At 45.5% G+C, this 18,754-nt stretch overlaps 2 protein-coding genes across 3 annotated transcripts in view; one reads left to right on the top strand and one right to left on the bottom strand.

Moving 5' to 3' along the window:
- The window catches only part of Ndrg1 (N-myc downstream regulated 1), a 42,448-nt gene extending 33,823 nt beyond the window's left edge, over window positions 1–8,625 (top strand). The window contains exons 13-16 of the mRNA XM_052161012.1: window positions 349–396; window positions 1,266–1,301; window positions 3,707–3,758; window positions 6,815–8,625. Of these exons, the coding sequence (XP_052016972.1) occupies window positions 349–396; window positions 1,266–1,301; window positions 3,707–3,758; window positions 6,815–7,056 (378 nt within the window). The 3' untranslated portion in view covers window positions 7,057–8,625. The remainder of the gene's footprint in view (window positions 1–348; window positions 397–1,265; window positions 1,302–3,706; window positions 3,759–6,814) is intronic.
- A 5,750-nt stretch (window positions 8,626–14,375) lies between these two features.
- Ccn4 (cellular communication network factor 4) overlaps window positions 14,376–18,754 on the bottom strand; it is a 31,486-nt gene continuing 27,107 nt past the window's right edge. For both annotated transcript variants that reach the window (XM_052161359.1, XM_052161360.1), the window contains exon 5: window positions 14,376–18,455. In XM_052161359.1, the coding sequence (XP_052017319.1) occupies window positions 18,156–18,455 (300 nt within the window). In that variant the 3' untranslated portion in view covers window positions 14,376–18,155. The remainder of the gene's footprint in view (window positions 18,456–18,754) is intronic.

Below are 18,754 nucleotides of genomic sequence, written 5' to 3'. Positions count from 1 at the left end.
CCTGTAGTTCCCACCTGCACTGCTAGGGAGGCTCAGAGAGGATGCCTACTCTCTGCCATTTCCACACCTGGGGAGATGTTTGACATGAAACTGTTGCTCAGAGTTCTATCTTGCGCTGCCTCTGCAGTCCTCCATGGAGCTGGATGTGCCCTGTGGAGTTGTCTCCAGGTCACAGAGCCAGTCATGGTAGGGCCAGGCTTCAAAGCCACATGCATTTAACAACCTAAATCCTACCTTCTTTCTTTATGGCTGGAGGAACCCTCGTGTTTCAGGTGGTAGGACAGGGTGTAGGACACTCATGGCGTGGGCTGTGAGTCGAGTACTTACTTAGCCTTTCTCCTTGTTTAGGTGGAATGCAATTCCAAACTGGACCCGACGAAGACCACCCTGCTCAAGGTAATGAGCAAGAGTTGGGATGCAGCTGTCATGGTTTTGAGGACTCACAGGTTTTGGGAGCTGAGCTATGGCTTATTGGAGCACAGAGCTGTTTTCAGAGCCATAAAGGCAGAGGCAGGAGGATGTCAGCTGCCTGGCATGTTCTAGGCTAGCCCAGATCATATATTGAGACCCTGTCTCTGAAAGACAGGGAGGGAGGGAAGCACAAAGAGAGGGAGTTAGGGAAGGAAGCAAGCTTGGAGTCCATCTGAGGCTGCTCAGTGGTCCATCGCAGGGACTAGACTGCAGGTCTACGTGCTGTGCCCATGTAGCTGGAGGAAGAGAGACTGGGAGCACAAGACAAAAGTCTCCTTTTCCTAGGCTGAGGCAAGGCTCTCCTTGCACTAGATCCCTCTGGGTAGCTAGAGGTTGTAAGGCTGAGGAACATCCTCCAGCAAAGTCTCCCGAGTTCAGTATGACTACTACCTTGTGCTTAGAAGTCTACAAATCCCCCACAGCATGCGGCCAAGGCTGTTTTCACCTGTGTGTGGTAGCTGTGTCTGGGTTGTGCCCCAGACTCTCTTCCCTGGGTATACTCTGGAGGTTGGGATCTTGAAAGTTCGATAAGTCACTCTGGCTTCCAGAATGGCACAGTCGAGTCTTGTCTGGATGCTCCATGCTCCTAGGGGTTAATATGGAGTGCCCTATGGGTGGCTATTGCTGTGTATAAGCTTTGAGGATAGTTGCCAAGGAAGATAAGGGGTGACAGTTAACAGCAGCACCCACCCAGAGCAGCGCCAGGTGGGTGATGCTGGGGCCAGTCCCACACAGCACAGATTGCTGCACTATGGCCTGGGTGTTTGGTGCTAACCAGCCTCCCTCCTTTCTAGATGGCAGACTGTGGAGGCCTTCCTCAGATCTCTCAGGTGAGTGGCATTGTGGCTTTTTCATTCAATACCTGTCACCTTACACTGGTGGGTTGCATGTGCCTTTGGGGCCTGTGAGCTCACTTTCCCCACTGTCTCTGTGTGCCATCCAAGGGTAGTTTATAAATATATTCAACGTAAAGTGCGCTTTATAAATATTGTGGATTCACTCGATCCCTATCAAGCAGCTTGTGGGGATTGGATGACCTTGAGGTCCACAGGCTTAAGAGATTTGCCAGATGGACCTGGCTTGGCTTTGGGTTCAGAATCTTGGTTGTCCTGCCCTAGCCTGGGGCCACTGGGAGCTTGAGCCGTGAGCAAAGGGAGGGACAGAGAGGATATGACACCAAAATGTATATTCATGCCCCCCTCTACACACACACACACACACACACACACACACACACACACGCATGCGCACGCACATGCGCACGCACACGCGCACACGTACACAGGCACACACACATATGCATATGCACATGAGGGTTGGACATGTGGACCTGCGTGTGCACATATATACATCCATGTGCCTACTTGCACATGTATCCAGGTGTGTGGGGACCTGTATCTCGGAATCAGCACAGCAGACTTGTTCATCTTCCTCCAGCCCACGTTCTGCTTTCTGTTCTCTTTATTTGCTTGCAACCTGGACAGACCTAGCCTCATCAGGACTGAGACTATTTAAACACTAGTGGGAACTGAGCTTCAAGCCTGATTCCCATGCAACCCCTCCCACCATCCCTTCCCAGGCTAGATGTGTTAGCAAAAGACTTTCTCACCTCTGGTCAGATTGTACCACACCTTCTGAGAGGCTGGAGGAACTGCCATCTCAGCTCAGCATCATTAGGGGAAACTGAGGCTGAAGAGAAGGAATGTTGCCTATAGTAACAGTTGCCAGTGGTACCCAGATGACCCACTCTTCTCATTCAGAATCAGTCCATCTCCAACACAAAAGACATCCTTTTTCTCTGCAGCCAACAAGATCCTAGGGGGCAATTTTTGCATAGTTAAATGTCACTTGGGTTCTTTGCCTCCTTGCAGATGAGTGACAGGATTGGTGCAGATGTAGGGTGGGGTCTACATGGTCTCTGTGAGGAGACTGAGCCACTAGGTGGTGTTTTCCTGAACTGGGATCAAGGGATGACACAGATCTACTGTTGGAGGCACCTTGCCCCACCCCGTTCGGTTGAGTGAGTCATGTAGAGGAAACAGTGGCCTTGGCACTGCCTGATCACTTATCCAAGAATAGCCTGATTAAGCTAGTGATATGGCTGCCCACCCGTAGCCATTTATTTCATTCATCTTTCCTTCCATCTATTTTCCTTCCACTTCCTCTCTCACTCATCTTTTTCCCTCTTCAACCTTGTTCTCATCTCCCAGTCAATGCACAATCTGACTGTGTATCCCTCTTCCTTCTTTGTCCCTTGTTCCAGTCCTTCTATGTTTCTTTCTTCCCCACTTTCCTCCCTCCACTTCCATCTCTTCTTCCTTATCAACATCTCTTCTTCCATCCATCCATCCATCTATCCATCCATCCACCCATCCATCTCTCCATCCATCCATCCATCCATCCATCCATCCATCTATCCATCCATCCATCCATCCATACATACATACATACATACATCTATTCATCCATGCATCCACCCATCCATACATCCACCCAGCCTTCCTTCCTTCCTTCCATCTCTTCATCTCTCCATCCTTCTCTTCCTCTATCCCTCCATTTCTCCATACCTTCCTCCTTTCATAGTCCTTCCTTTCCTTCTTCCATTTCTCTATCCCTCTGTCCTTCCCACTAGTTCTTTATTCCACCCCCAGCCTTTCTTTCCACTAATATTTTCCTATGACCATCCTTCCTTCTACTCACTCAATCTTTGTATCATCAACCTGACACCAACCACTTTGGGCACAACCACTCCTGGCACAGAGGCTTCTGGTTCATCCATAAACCTGCACTTACTAGTTCTGGTCCACGGGTCCAGGCAGCTGCTACCCTGTTTGCTCAACTATGTCACATGCACTTGGGAGTACTGGTTCTGTAAGGCTGGTGTCAGGTTTCCTGGAGATGGTTGGGCAGAGTCACTAGCAGGTCATGTGGCTCATGACACTGGACTGTGAGCACAGAGTGTGGCTTGACCCCATATGCAGTTGAGGACATTGACTCAGAAATCTTGTAAGTTATCCATGTTCTTTCAACCATGAGGCAGACTTAAGATGTTTGTTTCTGGCCAAAGCTGATTCTGGTCCCCACAACCATCCTTGGTTTTCCTTTTGAGTCTATGCTTTTCCCATTCACATGTGGTGGCTTCATCTTGGGCCAAAGCTCTGGTTTGCAGGTAGAGGTGGCCCATTGTTATCTGTATCTTTGGCCATTGACCTCTCTCTCTCTTTCTCTCCTACAGCCCGCCAAGCTTGCTGAGGCCTTCAAGTACTTTGTGCAAGGCATGGGATACAGTGAGTATAACACCTTGGGAACAGACAGGTGTTGGGGTGGCAATGTCATAGCCAGTGGGGGCTGGAGAGGGCTCTGTCATCTTGGCTGGTTTCAGCTCTTAAACACTAGGCAAGTCTAAGAAAGGAGTACATGGCTAATGTAATGAGGAATGGATCAGTACCCAATTTGGTTTTTTTTTGTTGCATATATCACACAGTAAACTAAGATGGTGCTGGCCTTTCTGAGTAGTGTGTTATCAGAGGACCTCATCCTCATGTGTTCATTCTGATTACACACACACACACACACACACACAGAGAGATGCGCGCGCGCGCGTGCATCTCTGTGTGTGTGTGTGTGTGTGTGTGTGTATTAGCCAGAGGAAGAGACATTGCTTTACATCTGACATTTATTTAACTTTACATGAGAACCATTTGGTGCAAGAATTAGACAATATCCTTATTGGCAAGGCTGGTTTTTGGACTCATAATAGTCCTACCTCAGTCTCCCAAGTGCCAGGATTACAGACAGGAACCACTTTTCTAAGCTAGGACTATCTCTTTGAACACCACAATTGCCAACAACAACAACAACAATGGCAAACAGCTTAACAAGGAATGCCCCTAATACTGATCACATGCTTGCTCAGAAGACCAGCAGTTGTAGCAAAGGGAGAGATGATAATGGAGATGAAAGATTGATAAGTTTTTTTGTCTCCTTTAACCATCACAGTAATCCTGCAGGGGAGGGGCTAAGCAGGCCACAGAGGGGCTGAAGCCTGACTGAGCCAAAGCTCTATGTAAGAGGGGGAGCCCAGAGCACCTGAGATTGAAGGTGGGGTGCTTCTCTGCTAGATCATTATATCAAGGAACTGAAGGGCTGAGCACCCTGCTACACAGACTGGCTGCTTCCTGCTTTAAGTTTAGAGGGAGTTTGTCATTCAGGCAGCCTCTGTTTTCAGAAAGGCCAGACTCTGACTCATGGGCTCCTCTGGGCAGCAGCCTTGATGGACACTCGTTGACCATGTTAATTGTTGCTTTGACTCAAAGCTGTCCTACTCAGTTTTTCCTGCCTACTGCTTGGAGTTATAGTTCATGGATTCTTCTTAGCTGAGAAATCTAACTTTCTGTTTCTTCCTAACCTGACATACTCATTTAGAAATGGTAGACCTATTTGGTGAAGCTATAATCTCCATATGAGCCTTCCCCATGCCTGATTCCCAGCAGGACAGACTGAAGCAGTCTGCTATGAGTGCCTTAGACAAGATCCAGCTGCTAGGTGTCTCTCTCCAACAAAGCACATTAGTCTGTGGACATTCCTCCACAGCCTGCTTTCCCTGATGGATATGGGAGAGAACTCCTCTGTGTAGTTGGGTTTACCTTGCTGAGTGTGGATTACAGCTCATTGGCTCTGTATTCAGGGAGGGAATGAGACAAAAGCAAGGCCTTACTTGTTTCCAAACTTTGTCTACCGGCTGTCCCCTCGGTTCAGTTTGACAAAAAGCTTCCCATAGATCTAAGAGAAAGTAAAAGGGAGAGACACAGACCCAAAGGGGTTGCTGAAAGAGAAGGTTCCAGTTCACAGACTGCCCACCTGTGATGTTGGCCTCATAAGACTAGTCCATTGTGTGTCTGGTGTCATGGGAAGCTGTCATTTCCTGGTGAGATCATCAGGACTCAGAGATTTGGGTGGAGAAATAGAGACTCAGGAATAAGCACAAGAGCCACAGATGAGCACTGACCCTAATTCTTCCTGAATTAAAAATAGGCTGTTCTGAGGTGGCGTACTTCTGTTATCTCAGCATTTGGGATGAAGAAGTAGACGGATAGTGAATTCAAGGTCTTCCCAGCTACAGAGAGAGTTTGTGGCCAGCCTTGGATAAATGGAGCCTTACTCAAAACAAAACAAAAAAATGAATGAACAACAACAAGAAACCAGGAAGAAAAGGAGAGAGAGAGAGAGAGAGAGAGAGAGAGAGAGAGAGAGAGAGAGAGAGAGAGTGAGTCAGACAGAAAGACCAGAAGCAACACTGATTCTTTCTTTAAGGAGTGAATTCCACTGAGGAAGGACTAATTCAATTTTGGGTGTCTGAACTAGGGTGGTGCTTTATTGGGGTGTGGCTTTAGTCACCCCAGTGAGTAACCTGAGAGATTCCCACAGATAAGGCTCTTAAGCTTGAGGAATGTATTTTCCCCACAACTTCAGAGGCTGCAAATCTGAGGTCAAGGTTTGGACAGGGCTGGGCTCACTTTTCCAGACCCTTTCTTTCCTGTTGGCCTCTGCTGACTACATCATAGGCCTTCTGTGGCTTGTGGCTGCATTATACCAACCTTGTGGGACGGCTGTCTCTTGTTTTGTTATTCAGGATATTGGTCTTTGGATTAGGGCTCATCCTAACCCAGAAGGACCTTATATTAACTAAATATCTCTAAGAGTTCCAAACAATATTCTGAGGTTTCAGGTGAGCTTGAATTTGGGGGAAATACTGCCACCCCAGATAGGAGGAGGATTGTCTTGTATCCCATTCTGTCAGTCTTCTGCTGTGGCATGCTCAGTTTTGGTCTTACTAGAGTTTGAGAGCTAGCAGGCTTTTGGAAGGCAGGCAGACTGCTAACATTTCTTCAGGAACCATGGGGTGAGACCTTGGGGTCCTTCTCAGGATGTGCAGGAACCGGCCTTGCTGCCTTCCACATTCTACTGCTTACTAAAAGTACATTGCAGAGGAGGTTACATAGTCACATGAAGGTCTTCATCTTGCAAACGGGAACAGGAAGGCTTCAGGTGTGATGATCCTGTGGTCATCCAGCTAATAAGCACAAAACAAACTGGGGTTCAGACCCAGGTCACGGCTCAGGTCTCTTGCCATGTGATTGTTATATGTCTTTCCCACATCTTGGTCCTCACTGTCCTCTTTGTGAGTGACACAGAAGGTGGATGGCTCCAAGGATGAAGCCAATAGAGACATGGTGTTCCGCTGGGCTCTTAGACTAGACTGTCATGACTGGCAGACAGGGGTGGAGTCCCACACCTGTTGAAGCTTCTTGTCTCCTTACCATAATGTCTTCTGTGTTCCCAGTGCCTTCTGCCAGCATGACTCGCCTGATGCGGTCCCGCACAGCCTCTGGCTCCAGTGTTACATCCCTGGAGGGCACCCGGAGCCGCTCCCATACCAGCGAGGGCCCCCGCAGCCGCTCGCACACCAGCGAGGGGTCCCGTAGCCGCTCCCATACCAGTGAGGATGCCCGTCTCAACATCACCCCCAACTCGGGTGCCACGGGGAACAATGCCGGGCCCAAGTCCATGGAGGTGTCCTGCTAAGCAGTCGGTGCATCAGTCATCCCGGACTGGTGGTTTCTCCCTTAGCCCCCCAACCCTCGCCTGCCACCCCTACGCTAACGCGGTATTAATCTAAAGCTGCTTTTGTAAGAATGAACTCCGGCGGTGGCAGACCCAGGCTGTTCAGGCTGCCTCCTGGGACCAGGGTGGGTGGTTGCGGACCAAAGGCAAGAAGCAGTTCAGTGTACTGTTCTGCTAACAAGCGGCCTGGTGGACCCCCTCTCTACCCTCAGACACCAAGCTGCCAAAAACTAAGAAATATATAGCTGTAACACTGCCTGGCTCCAAGCCCAGGCTGATCCAGCATCCTGGTTCACGGGCATTTTGCCAGCCTGCCTACTTCCTGTTTCCTCCCACTAAACTCATTCCTGGAAACAAACTTCTGTTTTGAAAGGAGAGAGAGGCAGGAAAGTTGGGCGCCTTATTTTAAGAGAGAAAGGGGTGGGGTGTAGGGTAGGTAGAGGAAAAACAAGTCTACTAGGCTTACTTGAAGGAATTGATTTTCAAGTTCTGGATGCTGAAACCCACAATCTGTTTTTCTGGCAACCTTTTAACATGCAAGGAAAACTGGTAACAAACCCCTGGCTTTGTAGAGAAAGTGATTCAGCAAATATGGGGCGTCAGTGGTTTTAGACTCTTCCTATGCAGTCTATATTGCCCCACTGTACCTGCCTCCCATTTCCACAGTGCGAATGAGTGGATGATAACTTTGTCCCTGGGGAAGATGGTTTTGATTTGTAGCTACAGTCTTTGAGGCAGAGGGAGAACCCAGCAGGTGACAGTGTTCCTTGTCTGGGATGAGTCTCTAGACATGGGAAGGGTGGGGATAGAATGGGCATGGGATTTTGATAACTAATGTTAGGGCCAAGTGCTAGAACCTGGTGAGTGTGATTTCAGTGAACACCAGCCTGTGATCTGGAATCTTACGTGTCCAAGTCAAACATTGTCACCCATTTCTGATATCTGGCATTGGCTTTAAACTTGATAACCGAGTGTCTCTCAACTGGCCCATTGCTGATTCTTCAGAGAGAACCATGTCTTTTGGTGGGGGAAGGACTGGTTCTGTATATTCCATGGGGACTTACTCCCCTCTCCTGCCCCTCCTGCTGACTGGGTTTGTAGCATTGGCCTCTCTAAGCAATGCCAGCCTAATGCCCATGCACCATACTACTGCCTTTTGATTCTTACTGTGGCTAACTTTGGACCTTTCCTATAGGAAATGTGATCAGATCAGAGACACTTGACCATTGGGAGTCAGCCCTCAAGGCCTGGTGAGTTCCAGGATCTTGGAGTTGCTAGAGGAAGGTAGTCATGCCACGTAGGTGGCATGAGAGAGAGAGAAAAAGAGAGAGGGGGGAGAGAGACAAGGAATCCGTCTATCTGCCAACTCCTACCATGGAGCCTTCCACTGACCTTGTGTAGAAAGATCAGGGATCCAGACCAGGGTGACTGAATGCTGACAAGAAATCACTGTATATGTCTTTCCAGGGCAGTTTCTTAATAAGATGTTTGTATTTATTTCCAGACCAATAAATTTGTAACTTTGCAGTGGCTTGTGTCTTTTCCTTTCCCTATAAGGGTGTGTGTGTGTGGCATTGTGGGACAGGAAGGGTGGAGCTATACCCTTGACACCCAGAGCCCCTGCTGTGTGCCGCTTACTTTTGGAGTTCTTTACCACAGAACGATACTGACCAGTAGAAATGGCACTGTCTGTCAGACAGGTTTTTAAACTTTCTGGTAGTGATATTAAAGAAAGAAGAAACAGGTGAGGATAATTTATGCATCCCTGTAGTCTAATATATCTTAACATTACCAGTTCTATGCAAGCAGTCTGACATAGCTTTTTCTGCAGTAAGGAATCCAGTGTGCAGTCAGCTTTGCCACACACCAGGCACCTGGTAGCAGGTCACCAAAGTGATGAGAGAACACTTTTCAAGCTGGAAGAAGAGGGAAGCATATACCTAAAAAAATGACGCCTGTGCTCACATCCCATGGGAGAAGTTTGCTTTGTATGTTTGGTATGCATGTGTTGTATGTATGTTGCACTTGTGTGTACATTTGGTGGCCTGAGGTTGGCATTGGGTGTCTTTCTGTGTTGCTCTCCATTTTATTGTTTTGGAGACAGTTCCACCAACATGTTTGCATACCTAGTGCTACCCAGGGTTAGTTTGCCTGAGGGTGCCTCTCTACCTGAGGAATCTATTTTCCCATCCAGATGATTGTTGAGGTTTTTTTTTGTTTTTGTTTGTTTGTTTGTTTGTTTGTTTTCAAGACAGGGCTTCTCTGTATAGCCCTGACTGTCCTGGAACTCACTCTGTAGACCAGGCTGGCCTCAGAAATCTGCCTGCCTCTGCCTCCCAGAGTACTGGGATTACAGGCGTGCACCACCACTGCCCAGCTCAGATGATTGTTTATAGGAGGCCATATAGTTAAGAGTTGGGAGCCTGTGGGGTGGGGGTGGGGGCAAGTGTTGTGTGCTAAGTAACTTGCTTCCAAGAAAGTGAGGAGCAAAAACAGAGGAGCTCCTTGGCACCCCAGTATATATGATGGCCTGGCTGGGGACCAAGGCATATCTTACCTCTGAGAACCCATGCTGTTATGTGATCCTTGACAAAATGCAGCAAAGACACTCGAAGGCTTGGAAAATGGCTCAGTTGGTAAAATACTTCCCTTCCAAGTGCGATGACCTGAATTCAATTCCCCACAACTCACATTAAAAATAAAGCTAGGTTGCAGGCTCGGTATTTAAGAACATTGACTGTTGTTCTAGAGCACCCAATTCAACTTGAAGCACCTACATGTTGGCTTATAAGTGTCTATAACTCCAGTTCCTTGGGAACAACACCCTCTCTACACAGGTGCAGAGCACACATGTGGTACAGAATTAAAGGCAGGCAAAACATCTATGCACATAAAAGACTTATGGTGGCAAATGCTTATTACCCCAGTGCCCGGGGAGGTAGCGATAGATCGCTGGGGGTACTATGGCCAGTTATATTAGCCCACTTGATGAATTCCAAGCTAAAGAGATGCCATGTCCCTGAAATAAGTAACACAGAGCAACAAGACAGATTATCCTCTAGCCCAAGAGCACAAAAATGTACCTGCACAAGAAGGGCCAGTTGACTTCTGTGGCCATCCTCCAGCTGAGGAAAACCGTATACGGATCTCAAGTGAGCCTTGGTGATGGTGTTTTATAAGCAGCTAAGATGGGCTCCAAAGAATCAGTGCAGGTGAGCTGATGAGTTGACAGTGACATTGATTGACAGCCAAGTCCATCGGTAAAGATCCCACTGTCACTCACTGTTGCTCTGAGAAGTGAATCCTGAATGGCCTGCGTTCCTAGGAGGCAAGGAGATTTGCAGATACAAAGAGTGCTGCTGCATACTGTATATTATCTTGTTTTTCCTCACTCATAAACTACTGATTTATTTTTTTAAGAATTTGTATTATATTTATTGAGTGTGCATTTGTGTGTGTGTGCGCGGGAGTGCATGTGCCTAGGACAGTGAGTTCAAGGGGAGTCTTCACTCCTCCAAAAGAGTAGTTTATGAAACTTGGAGAGACTTAATGATTCAACCAGCCATTTTCAGTGGATTATTCTTTCCCTGCCTATAAATCTTGAGCACAGGACTGGCTCACACCCTCACCTATCAATGTCTGGGGATGGCCGACGATCAGTGAGCTTCAGGGTTCAGCACTGTGGGCCTGAAAGGTTTTCACTGGCCCTAGGTGCCTTTGTTCTTCCATGAAATGATCCTGCTCCGGCTTGCAAGGCACAATGGCGTTGATGTGGTTTTGGGTTGCTCTCCCTTTCCTCTCCTGGCATTTCTTAGATTATCAGTGAGCCTGCTTCTAGCAGCTCTTGCTCCTTTTACTGAAATGGATGAAGAAACCCACATATTTTTTGCATTATATAAAAGGCAGAACAATGAGGCTTAGAGTGGAGAGCCTGAGATATGCTGTATAGAGTGTACCAAATGGTGAGAGGACTGTGCCAGCATCTTCTTAGAATCCACATGAGATAGAAAGAGCCCAGATTCCAGCAGGACAGGGATTTCTAAGTACACAGTGTCACTAAGGTATGGAGAGGTGAATGATAGATAGATAGATAGATAGATAGATAGATAGATGATAGATAGATAATAGATAGATAGATGATAGATGCTAAATAGGTAGATGCTAGAGTGATCGATGTTAGGTAGGTGGATAGATAGATGGATAGATAGATAGAAGTTACATAGATGCTGAATAGATGATAGAGAAATAGATAGATAGATAGATAGATAGATAGATGATAGATAGATAGAAAGAAAGAAAGAAAGAAAGAAAGAAAGAAAGAAAGAAAGAAAGAAAGAAAGAAAGAAAGAAAGAAAGAAAGAAAGATAGATAGACAGAACCTGGAGATAGATTAGAGATTTATGAGAGATATATAGTTAGTAAGATAGATAGGTAGATAGATAGGTAGATACATACATACATATATACATACATACATGCATACATACATACATAGACTGACTTTTTACTTTTTGAGAAAGAGTCCTTCCTGCTCTGTTGCCCAGACTGGCCTCAATACTGTACACCCAAGAAGTTGTTATGACTTAGACTATGGAGCGGGATGACAGGTTCTCTACCCTACCTAGCAATCACTATGTATGTTTTCACAATTTCCATCAGGCCTCATTTTCTTCAGTTTCAACCAGATAATACTGAGTAATATTGAGTCTGATGCCCCTACAGGACTCTGGATTGCAACTACAAATGTGTTTTAAATTCTACTTTCTATTTTGATTACTTCACAAAGCAGGTTTCCTTGTGGCACTTTCTTACATACTTTCTTAGTTTCATTTGTTTTTCTTCCACACCCTCTTTCCCACAATCTCTCCACTCCCGGGCCCCTTAGCCTCTTCCACTGCCAGCATTCTGCTTTCTACGTTCATATTACATAGGTCTATCACCCTTCCGAATTCTCTCCCTTAAAGCTCAGTTCCCCTTTCAGGGCTCTCTTTCTGGTTTCCTGGACTCTATCTGCAAACACTCAATTCCTACATAAATACACATATGAAAACGTAGAAGCTAGGCCCATGCATGAGAGAAGATACATGCCATTTCTGTCTCTGAGCCTCAGTCGTTATAATATTTTCCAATTCCATCCATTCCTCAGCAAATCCCAGCCTTTTCTTCTGCCTTATGGATGAGTAAAATTCTGTTGTGCGTATGTATTTAAGGCTATTTTCAATCCCTGTTTGTTGGGAATGGAGTGGCAATGAACATGGACATGCAGATATTTGCATGGTCCTTCTGAGAAGAAAAACTATGCTTGATCATAGAGGTGTTAATGGAAACAAGCCATGTGACTCTTCTAAACTGGAACTAGGTCTGCCCTTGATCTGTATTGTGATATTGCTTGCTTTGGAAGGGAAGGACCAGGAGCGATTGAGAGAAATCATTCACCTCCCCCGTCATAGCTATCTGCACGTCTGCTTGTAGGGCTAAGAAATACCACCTTGTGGGGAAAGGACTACCATGCCATTCCTGCTTTAGAGAGGATGGTCAGTAAATGCAAAGTCACAACTTAAATCAGAAATAATGCCAGTAAAGAGCCTTTGGTGATTAAGCATTTTCTCAGTAAACGAACGCCATGTTGATGGTAACTCACGTTTACTACCTCAAATAATGACTACGTGAAATGTATAGATGCATACACTGATGTTCCTTCTTTCTATAAGCTGGCCGACTACCCCGTTTGCTAGGAAACAACTCGGCTGGTGTTTATGGGGTGCACACAGCTGTGCATGCCCAGGTGTGAGAGTGCCTGTGGAGGCCGGGAAGTCAACATCAGTTGTCATTCTTCAGTTGTCACACACCTTTTCCTTTCCAGTCAGTCTCTCAGGAGCCTGGGTTTTGCCGATTCATATTGGCTGTCTGCCCAGTGAGTCCCAGGGATCCACCTGTATCTGCTTCCCAAGCCTTAGAATTATAAGCATCTGTTGCCATGGTCAGATTTTTGTTCTTAATGTTGGCTCTAGGGGGATCAAACTTACGTCCCTTGGCTTGCAAGTTAAGTTTCTTACCTTTTATGCTAGCCCTCTGTTTAAAAGTCAGACATACAAGGCACACTCTGCCAAGAGGTAGCTGTTGTCATTTTATGAGTTCCCGAGTTAAGGAGACTGAAGTGAGGCATGACAGAAGGGAGCACAGTGTTTTAAAACCCAGCTGAGCCCCAATGGCAGGTCTGTTTCCATGACACCTTGTAGCCTGCTTCATACTGCTCTGTGCTCCCTTTGGCACTGAGGAGAGTATGTAATAGATATTCTCTGTCCTTCCATTTATCTCACCAGCTCCCCACCATGTTCCTGACTCTGTGCTGTGTAGTCATGGCCCTGACCTCAAGGCGCCCAACATCTAGTTAAGAATGTAGCAATCTGTTGAATAAACGAGAGAGCATGCAAATGGAGGAGTGGATGCTAAAAATCTCCCTTCTATTTAGGCTTATCTTTAAGCTTAGGTATATTGGCAAGTCTGGTTGCTATGTAACATTTTCTCCAAAGCTCAAAGCCTGTTAACACCCAAGAAGTTATAAAAGAGACTTGTTAAGCCTCAAAGACAGGCTTGTTCTTAAGACATAAAAACCCCCTAAAAGTCAAGAAGAAAAATTACTAAGGATACTCAAAAAGTACCTAAAACTAACCATGAACGCAAGGCTCCACCCCTAAGCCTACAGAAATAGTAAGAACTCCTTGGGAAACAAAGGCCAATTTAACTGCCTAAAACAGACTCATCAGCAGGGTCACTTCAAAAGACAGATCCACTGACCTGCCCAAGAGAGACCTCTGACCTGTTGAGTTGCCTTCAAATCACATACAGTGAGTAGCAAAATCCCCACTTCCCTGGGCTGCAACTCATGCTGCAGTGCATTTTCTGTGATGCAACAGCCCCAAGTCATACCTCTAGTCTAGGATCCTGTAAGTAACTGGTCCACCAAGTCAGGTTTTGGTGCTATCCCTACGTTAGTCTATGGTGGATTGATTCCCTATCTGGGATAAGTAGATATTTGTTCAGGTCTGTCCAGGAATAATGTGCCCAAACACTGGTATCCTCTGGGCTTTAGAATCTGTGTTTGTTTCTAGGTTCATCTTTGAATAGTTAAGCCATTTTTATTCCTTCCCTATCAAATATCTGGGACTTAATTTCTCCAACCCATACACTGGTTGAACACATCCAATGTCCTTGATCTTTGCCTCCTAACAACAGAATTTAGGGAAAAAAAAACACCCACCAAATCAAAGAAGTCACTGTTGCTGATGATTTATTGCTTTAAGGAGAAAAGCTGTAAACAAAGAATTTGAACAATGAAAACTCATCATGGTTGAACAAACACATTCCCCGCTACGAAGATCATGAGAAAAATGAGGAATGTGGTAAAATGTGACAGGATGGCCAAGGGCTGGCTCTCCTCTATTAGGAAATTCAAAGGTGTTTCTTCATGCGTTATTCACTTAAAAAATGGCAGTAGGAATATTTAAATACTCAATCACAGTTTGAAAATAGATACATACATACAAATACAGACGCACATACATATGCAGGGACACACAGCTAATCATGGCCTTCTTCTCAACCACTCAGGGCTGTCACTGTGGGTCCTTTGAGTCAAAAACAAGTCTTTAAAAAGAAATGGCAGAAGTCAATGATATAGTCACAGGCTGTAATGTTCTTCACAATCTCTGTGCACATGTAGTTCAGAATTAATTAGGGTGGTTACAAACAATCACATCGTTTGAAATTACTTTCTTTGATCAATGTCTAATCACCCTCAAAATTAGAATTTCTGCACTGTCCTGTGAATTGACTCTGGTGACTCTGGAGCCTTTGGTTTAGGAACAGGAAAATGGGCTGGGTGTCAGAAAAGATGGCATGGGCATGTTACATGATACTGGGTTTCGGAGTTTATCTGCAGTGCTTCAGTTGGTAAGAGCTCGAGCAAATCACTTAACTCCTGGAGACTTTGCGTTCTCAGCCCTAAAATGGGCAGTAGTAATGCCCTGACTCTTGGGCTCATCGAAAGGATTAAGTAAGCTATGTCAGTAAAGCACTGAGTTGGTGCTTGCTCGGGGCTCTCCAAATGCTAATTGTAAGGTTTAGGAAGCTGCAGGTTCACAAGCTCAGGTCTTCCTGTCTAATGAGTAAGCACAACCAAGAAATTCATACTCAGTATAACAGTGAACCTCTTCACCGGAAGGCTAGCTAATTCTCATTGTTTCTTTAGTTTCTAAGCATTTGGGGTGGGCTGGGATTGTGGCTTCTAAAGACTTGCAAATGTTGAGTCTCCAGTAGTAGTCATTTAGGTTCTGTCCAGATCTCTTCCCCTTATAGAGTGGACTAAGCATGTGTCTGGGCCTCTGCTCTTCAGTGCCTTTGAGCTTCAGAGTTTCTATTTATTGAATGGAGAAAGGTTGTGTGCTGAGCATGGCTCTGCTAACTGATAACCTGATAAAATGCACCATAGGGCTTAGCACCAAAGAAGCTACCAATACATGGATTTTTGTTTCTAACTATAACTGATACCCTTAACTTTCCTTGAACCAGGCCATGCCATTACAGGTTGTTTCTGACTATTAGAAAGAGCTTCTTTATATTACATCCAAGTCATTTTTCTTTGTTCAAAGATGGTTGGTTTCTCTGGTCCTTATGTATGCCAGATCCATTTGTGAATAATGGTGGAGCTACTCTGGCCTCCCCTTTCTCCTATTCCCAGTGATAACTCCTCTAACCCAGCCTCCTTTGAAGATGCTCAGCTCAGTTTCCCAAATGAGGATGGATACCTGGTAATACTGTAGCTTATGGCTCCTGTGAAAGCTCTTACAGAGTTAGCTGTTTAGACAGATTTTTCCAATCTAAGAAAATATAACATGATGCTACATAAAATTTACATAATTGATAATCCACAGAGGTAACTTATCTTTACATGCAAGCTCTTGTACACATATGAACATACATTTATTCAAAGTACTAAGCCTCGTTTAAGAGAGATTTTTTTCATTTGTAAGATGCGATCCTGGAAGAAAAGGCTTTAATGGACAAATAGGAGTATATATGTATTATCTTCCTTAAATACATCTTGAGCACCACTGTTTGCCTTACATAAGGCTAGGCCTTTGGAAAGTTGCAGGAGGGAGGGGAATTCCAAGTCCCCTTTCCTACTTATGAATCTCTCTGTGCGTGTATGTGTGTGTGTGTGTGTGTGTGTGTGTGTCTGTAGATCTCCCATATGTCTACCATGTGTGGAGCGGGGCATCTTATAAAAGCATGCTGTAAGCTGGTTCTGATTTCAGGGCAGGAGGAGCCACAGGGGATGATGCACGTGCCATTTTCTGTCCAGTTTAGGTTGGATCTTTAGTACCTAGACACACTCTCCTCTCATGTGAAAGGGCCTACAGGGACAATATGTAGAGAGGGCAAGCTGCTGACTTCCATATACTTTCCTACCCTGACATGTTTGGAAAGTTCAGAAGCAAAAGGGAAATATGAAGGTAATCTACCTGGGCTATGAATCTCCAGATGGGTGACTTTGATCGAATTTCTTAGCCTCTTTGAGCTTACATTTCACAGTGTTATGAACAGAAATCATGAAGGGAAGTTCTCCATGTCATCACAAAGTTTCAATGAGCAAATGTGTGGCAAATACTGAGAACAATAGGTAGCATGTAGAACATACCCAATAAAAGAACGGTGACAGGAAATTTTACATTCTACTGCGAAAATAGGCAACAACCTCATTACCGCTTAGGAAAAATCTCTTTCTTCAGCTTACAAACTCTTTAGCATTTACCACTATTAAATAGACCTCCATTTATAAATGGCTGGTTGACTTCTGTCTTTAGACCAAAAAAACTGAGTTAATTTTTCTTCACAGACACTAATGCTGTGAAGTAGTTCACTGAGACAAAAGAGATGTGTCCTGGGCCCAGGGACTACTGTGGCCTTACCACTCCTGCTAGAGGCCATCCAGGCCAGGGAAGGGTGATCCACTTATTTGTTTGATGCATATATTCTGTTAGGTCTGGTGTAGACTTCAAAAGAGTCGTCTAAGGCCCATGAGGACATCTTCCCATCATTCCACTGTTTTAGATTACTTTTTGAGACAACAGACAAGTCACTGTAAGGTCCCTACCAACTCCCATGAACACTAGGGAGAAAGAGGCCCAGATTTGGCTAATTTTCCGATGAACTTGGCCAGCAGCAGATTCAGCGACTTATCTAGCTGTGGCTTGTGAGATTGGCTGGCCTTGCCCAATCCCTATGGGATGAATTGGAGGCTGCCATACATCTGCAAAAATAAAACTTCTCAAATTACATTTCTGATCAATATGAGCCTAATTTGAGCCTTTCATACTGTATGGGGTGAGGGGAGAATTTGCACAGGTTAATAATGAAAATGGCTTTCTTTTCTTTTTCTTTTCTTTTCTTCTTCTTTTTAAAAATGATTTTCAATTGCAAATCAAAATGGTACAACTATCGTCTTCCCCTGGGAAATGTTTGGTGACTTGTTATATACAGATCTTTGGAAGAAGAGCACTTTTGGTACGTTGTAGGCAGAAATAGCCAGGATAGTATCATTTGGCAAGAGATGATAGCTTATTCCTGTGTCCCCAATCCCATCCATCTGTCTGACAGGATCCCAACATCCTCAGGTTTGGCATCTGAAGAAGGAGTCTATGATACTGGTTCTTCAGTTGATGCTTTTCCTTGGATAGTCCCATCAGGATTTCTAACAACTCGCACAGGCTGGAGTCAGACTGGCTAGGTCAGCCTTGGCTTTCATTGTGAACAGTTCAGAGAAGTGTTTTCTTTGGAGTGATGTAAAATGTCCCCAAGGAGGGACCCATTGTCTGAACCCGAGCAGCACTCTCCTGGGCCATTGGGATGGTCAAAACAGGAACAGAAACTGAGGGTCAGGATCGGGGAATTCAGAATCGAATAGGAAGTAGATGAAATAAGGCTCAATGGTAAAGTCCTGGGCCTCAGAGGGCTGGTTGCTTTGGAACAGGGATCTGTGCCCCAAGCCACACTCCCACCTAATTAGCAATCTCTGCAAAGTCAGGGTAAGATTCTAAGTCAGCAAAGATATCGTTAGGGTTTCTGCAGCTCAGATTGCAGAAGCAAGCATTAATCCATAGGACCTGTCTGGAGAAACCTGGTCCCTCTGGACACTGGAAATCAACACTGATGGTCTTGGATTTGTAAGGGATACAACACCTATCGTCAGTACAGACTCCGCAGTACTTGGGTCGGTAGGTGCGTGTGCTGACACAGCCTGCAAGAGTGAAGTTCGTGGCCTCCTCTGACTGGTACACAGCCAGGCATTTCTTTCCTGCCTTCAGGAAGGGAAAGGAGCCTTGGTTAGTACTGGTGATGTATACCCGCCTCACTCCCTCCAAGCACTGAATCCTCCCTTCCCGTACTCTGTATGGTAAGCATCATCTTTGCTCCAGATTCACAGAATCTTTAAGCAAGGAAGAACATCAGTCAACAAAACAAGGCCTTGCCACATGACAGAGGTAAACAGGGTAGCAGAAGGGCATTACCACACTGAGCTCGGATATCCCAGCTAGCAGTCTCCCTTCTCTCCTGAATTTGATGCCTTTCTGGTACCCAAATGTCAGTGTCACAAGCA

The sequence above is a fragment of the Apodemus sylvaticus genome, chromosome 17, assembly GCF_947179515.1.
Source record: "Apodemus sylvaticus chromosome 17, mApoSyl1.1, whole genome shotgun sequence".
NCBI lineage: Eukaryota > Metazoa > Chordata > Mammalia > Rodentia > Muridae > Apodemus > Apodemus sylvaticus.
Note: the sequence above shows the minus strand (reverse complement) of the source record. Positions and strands in the feature narration are given on the sequence as shown.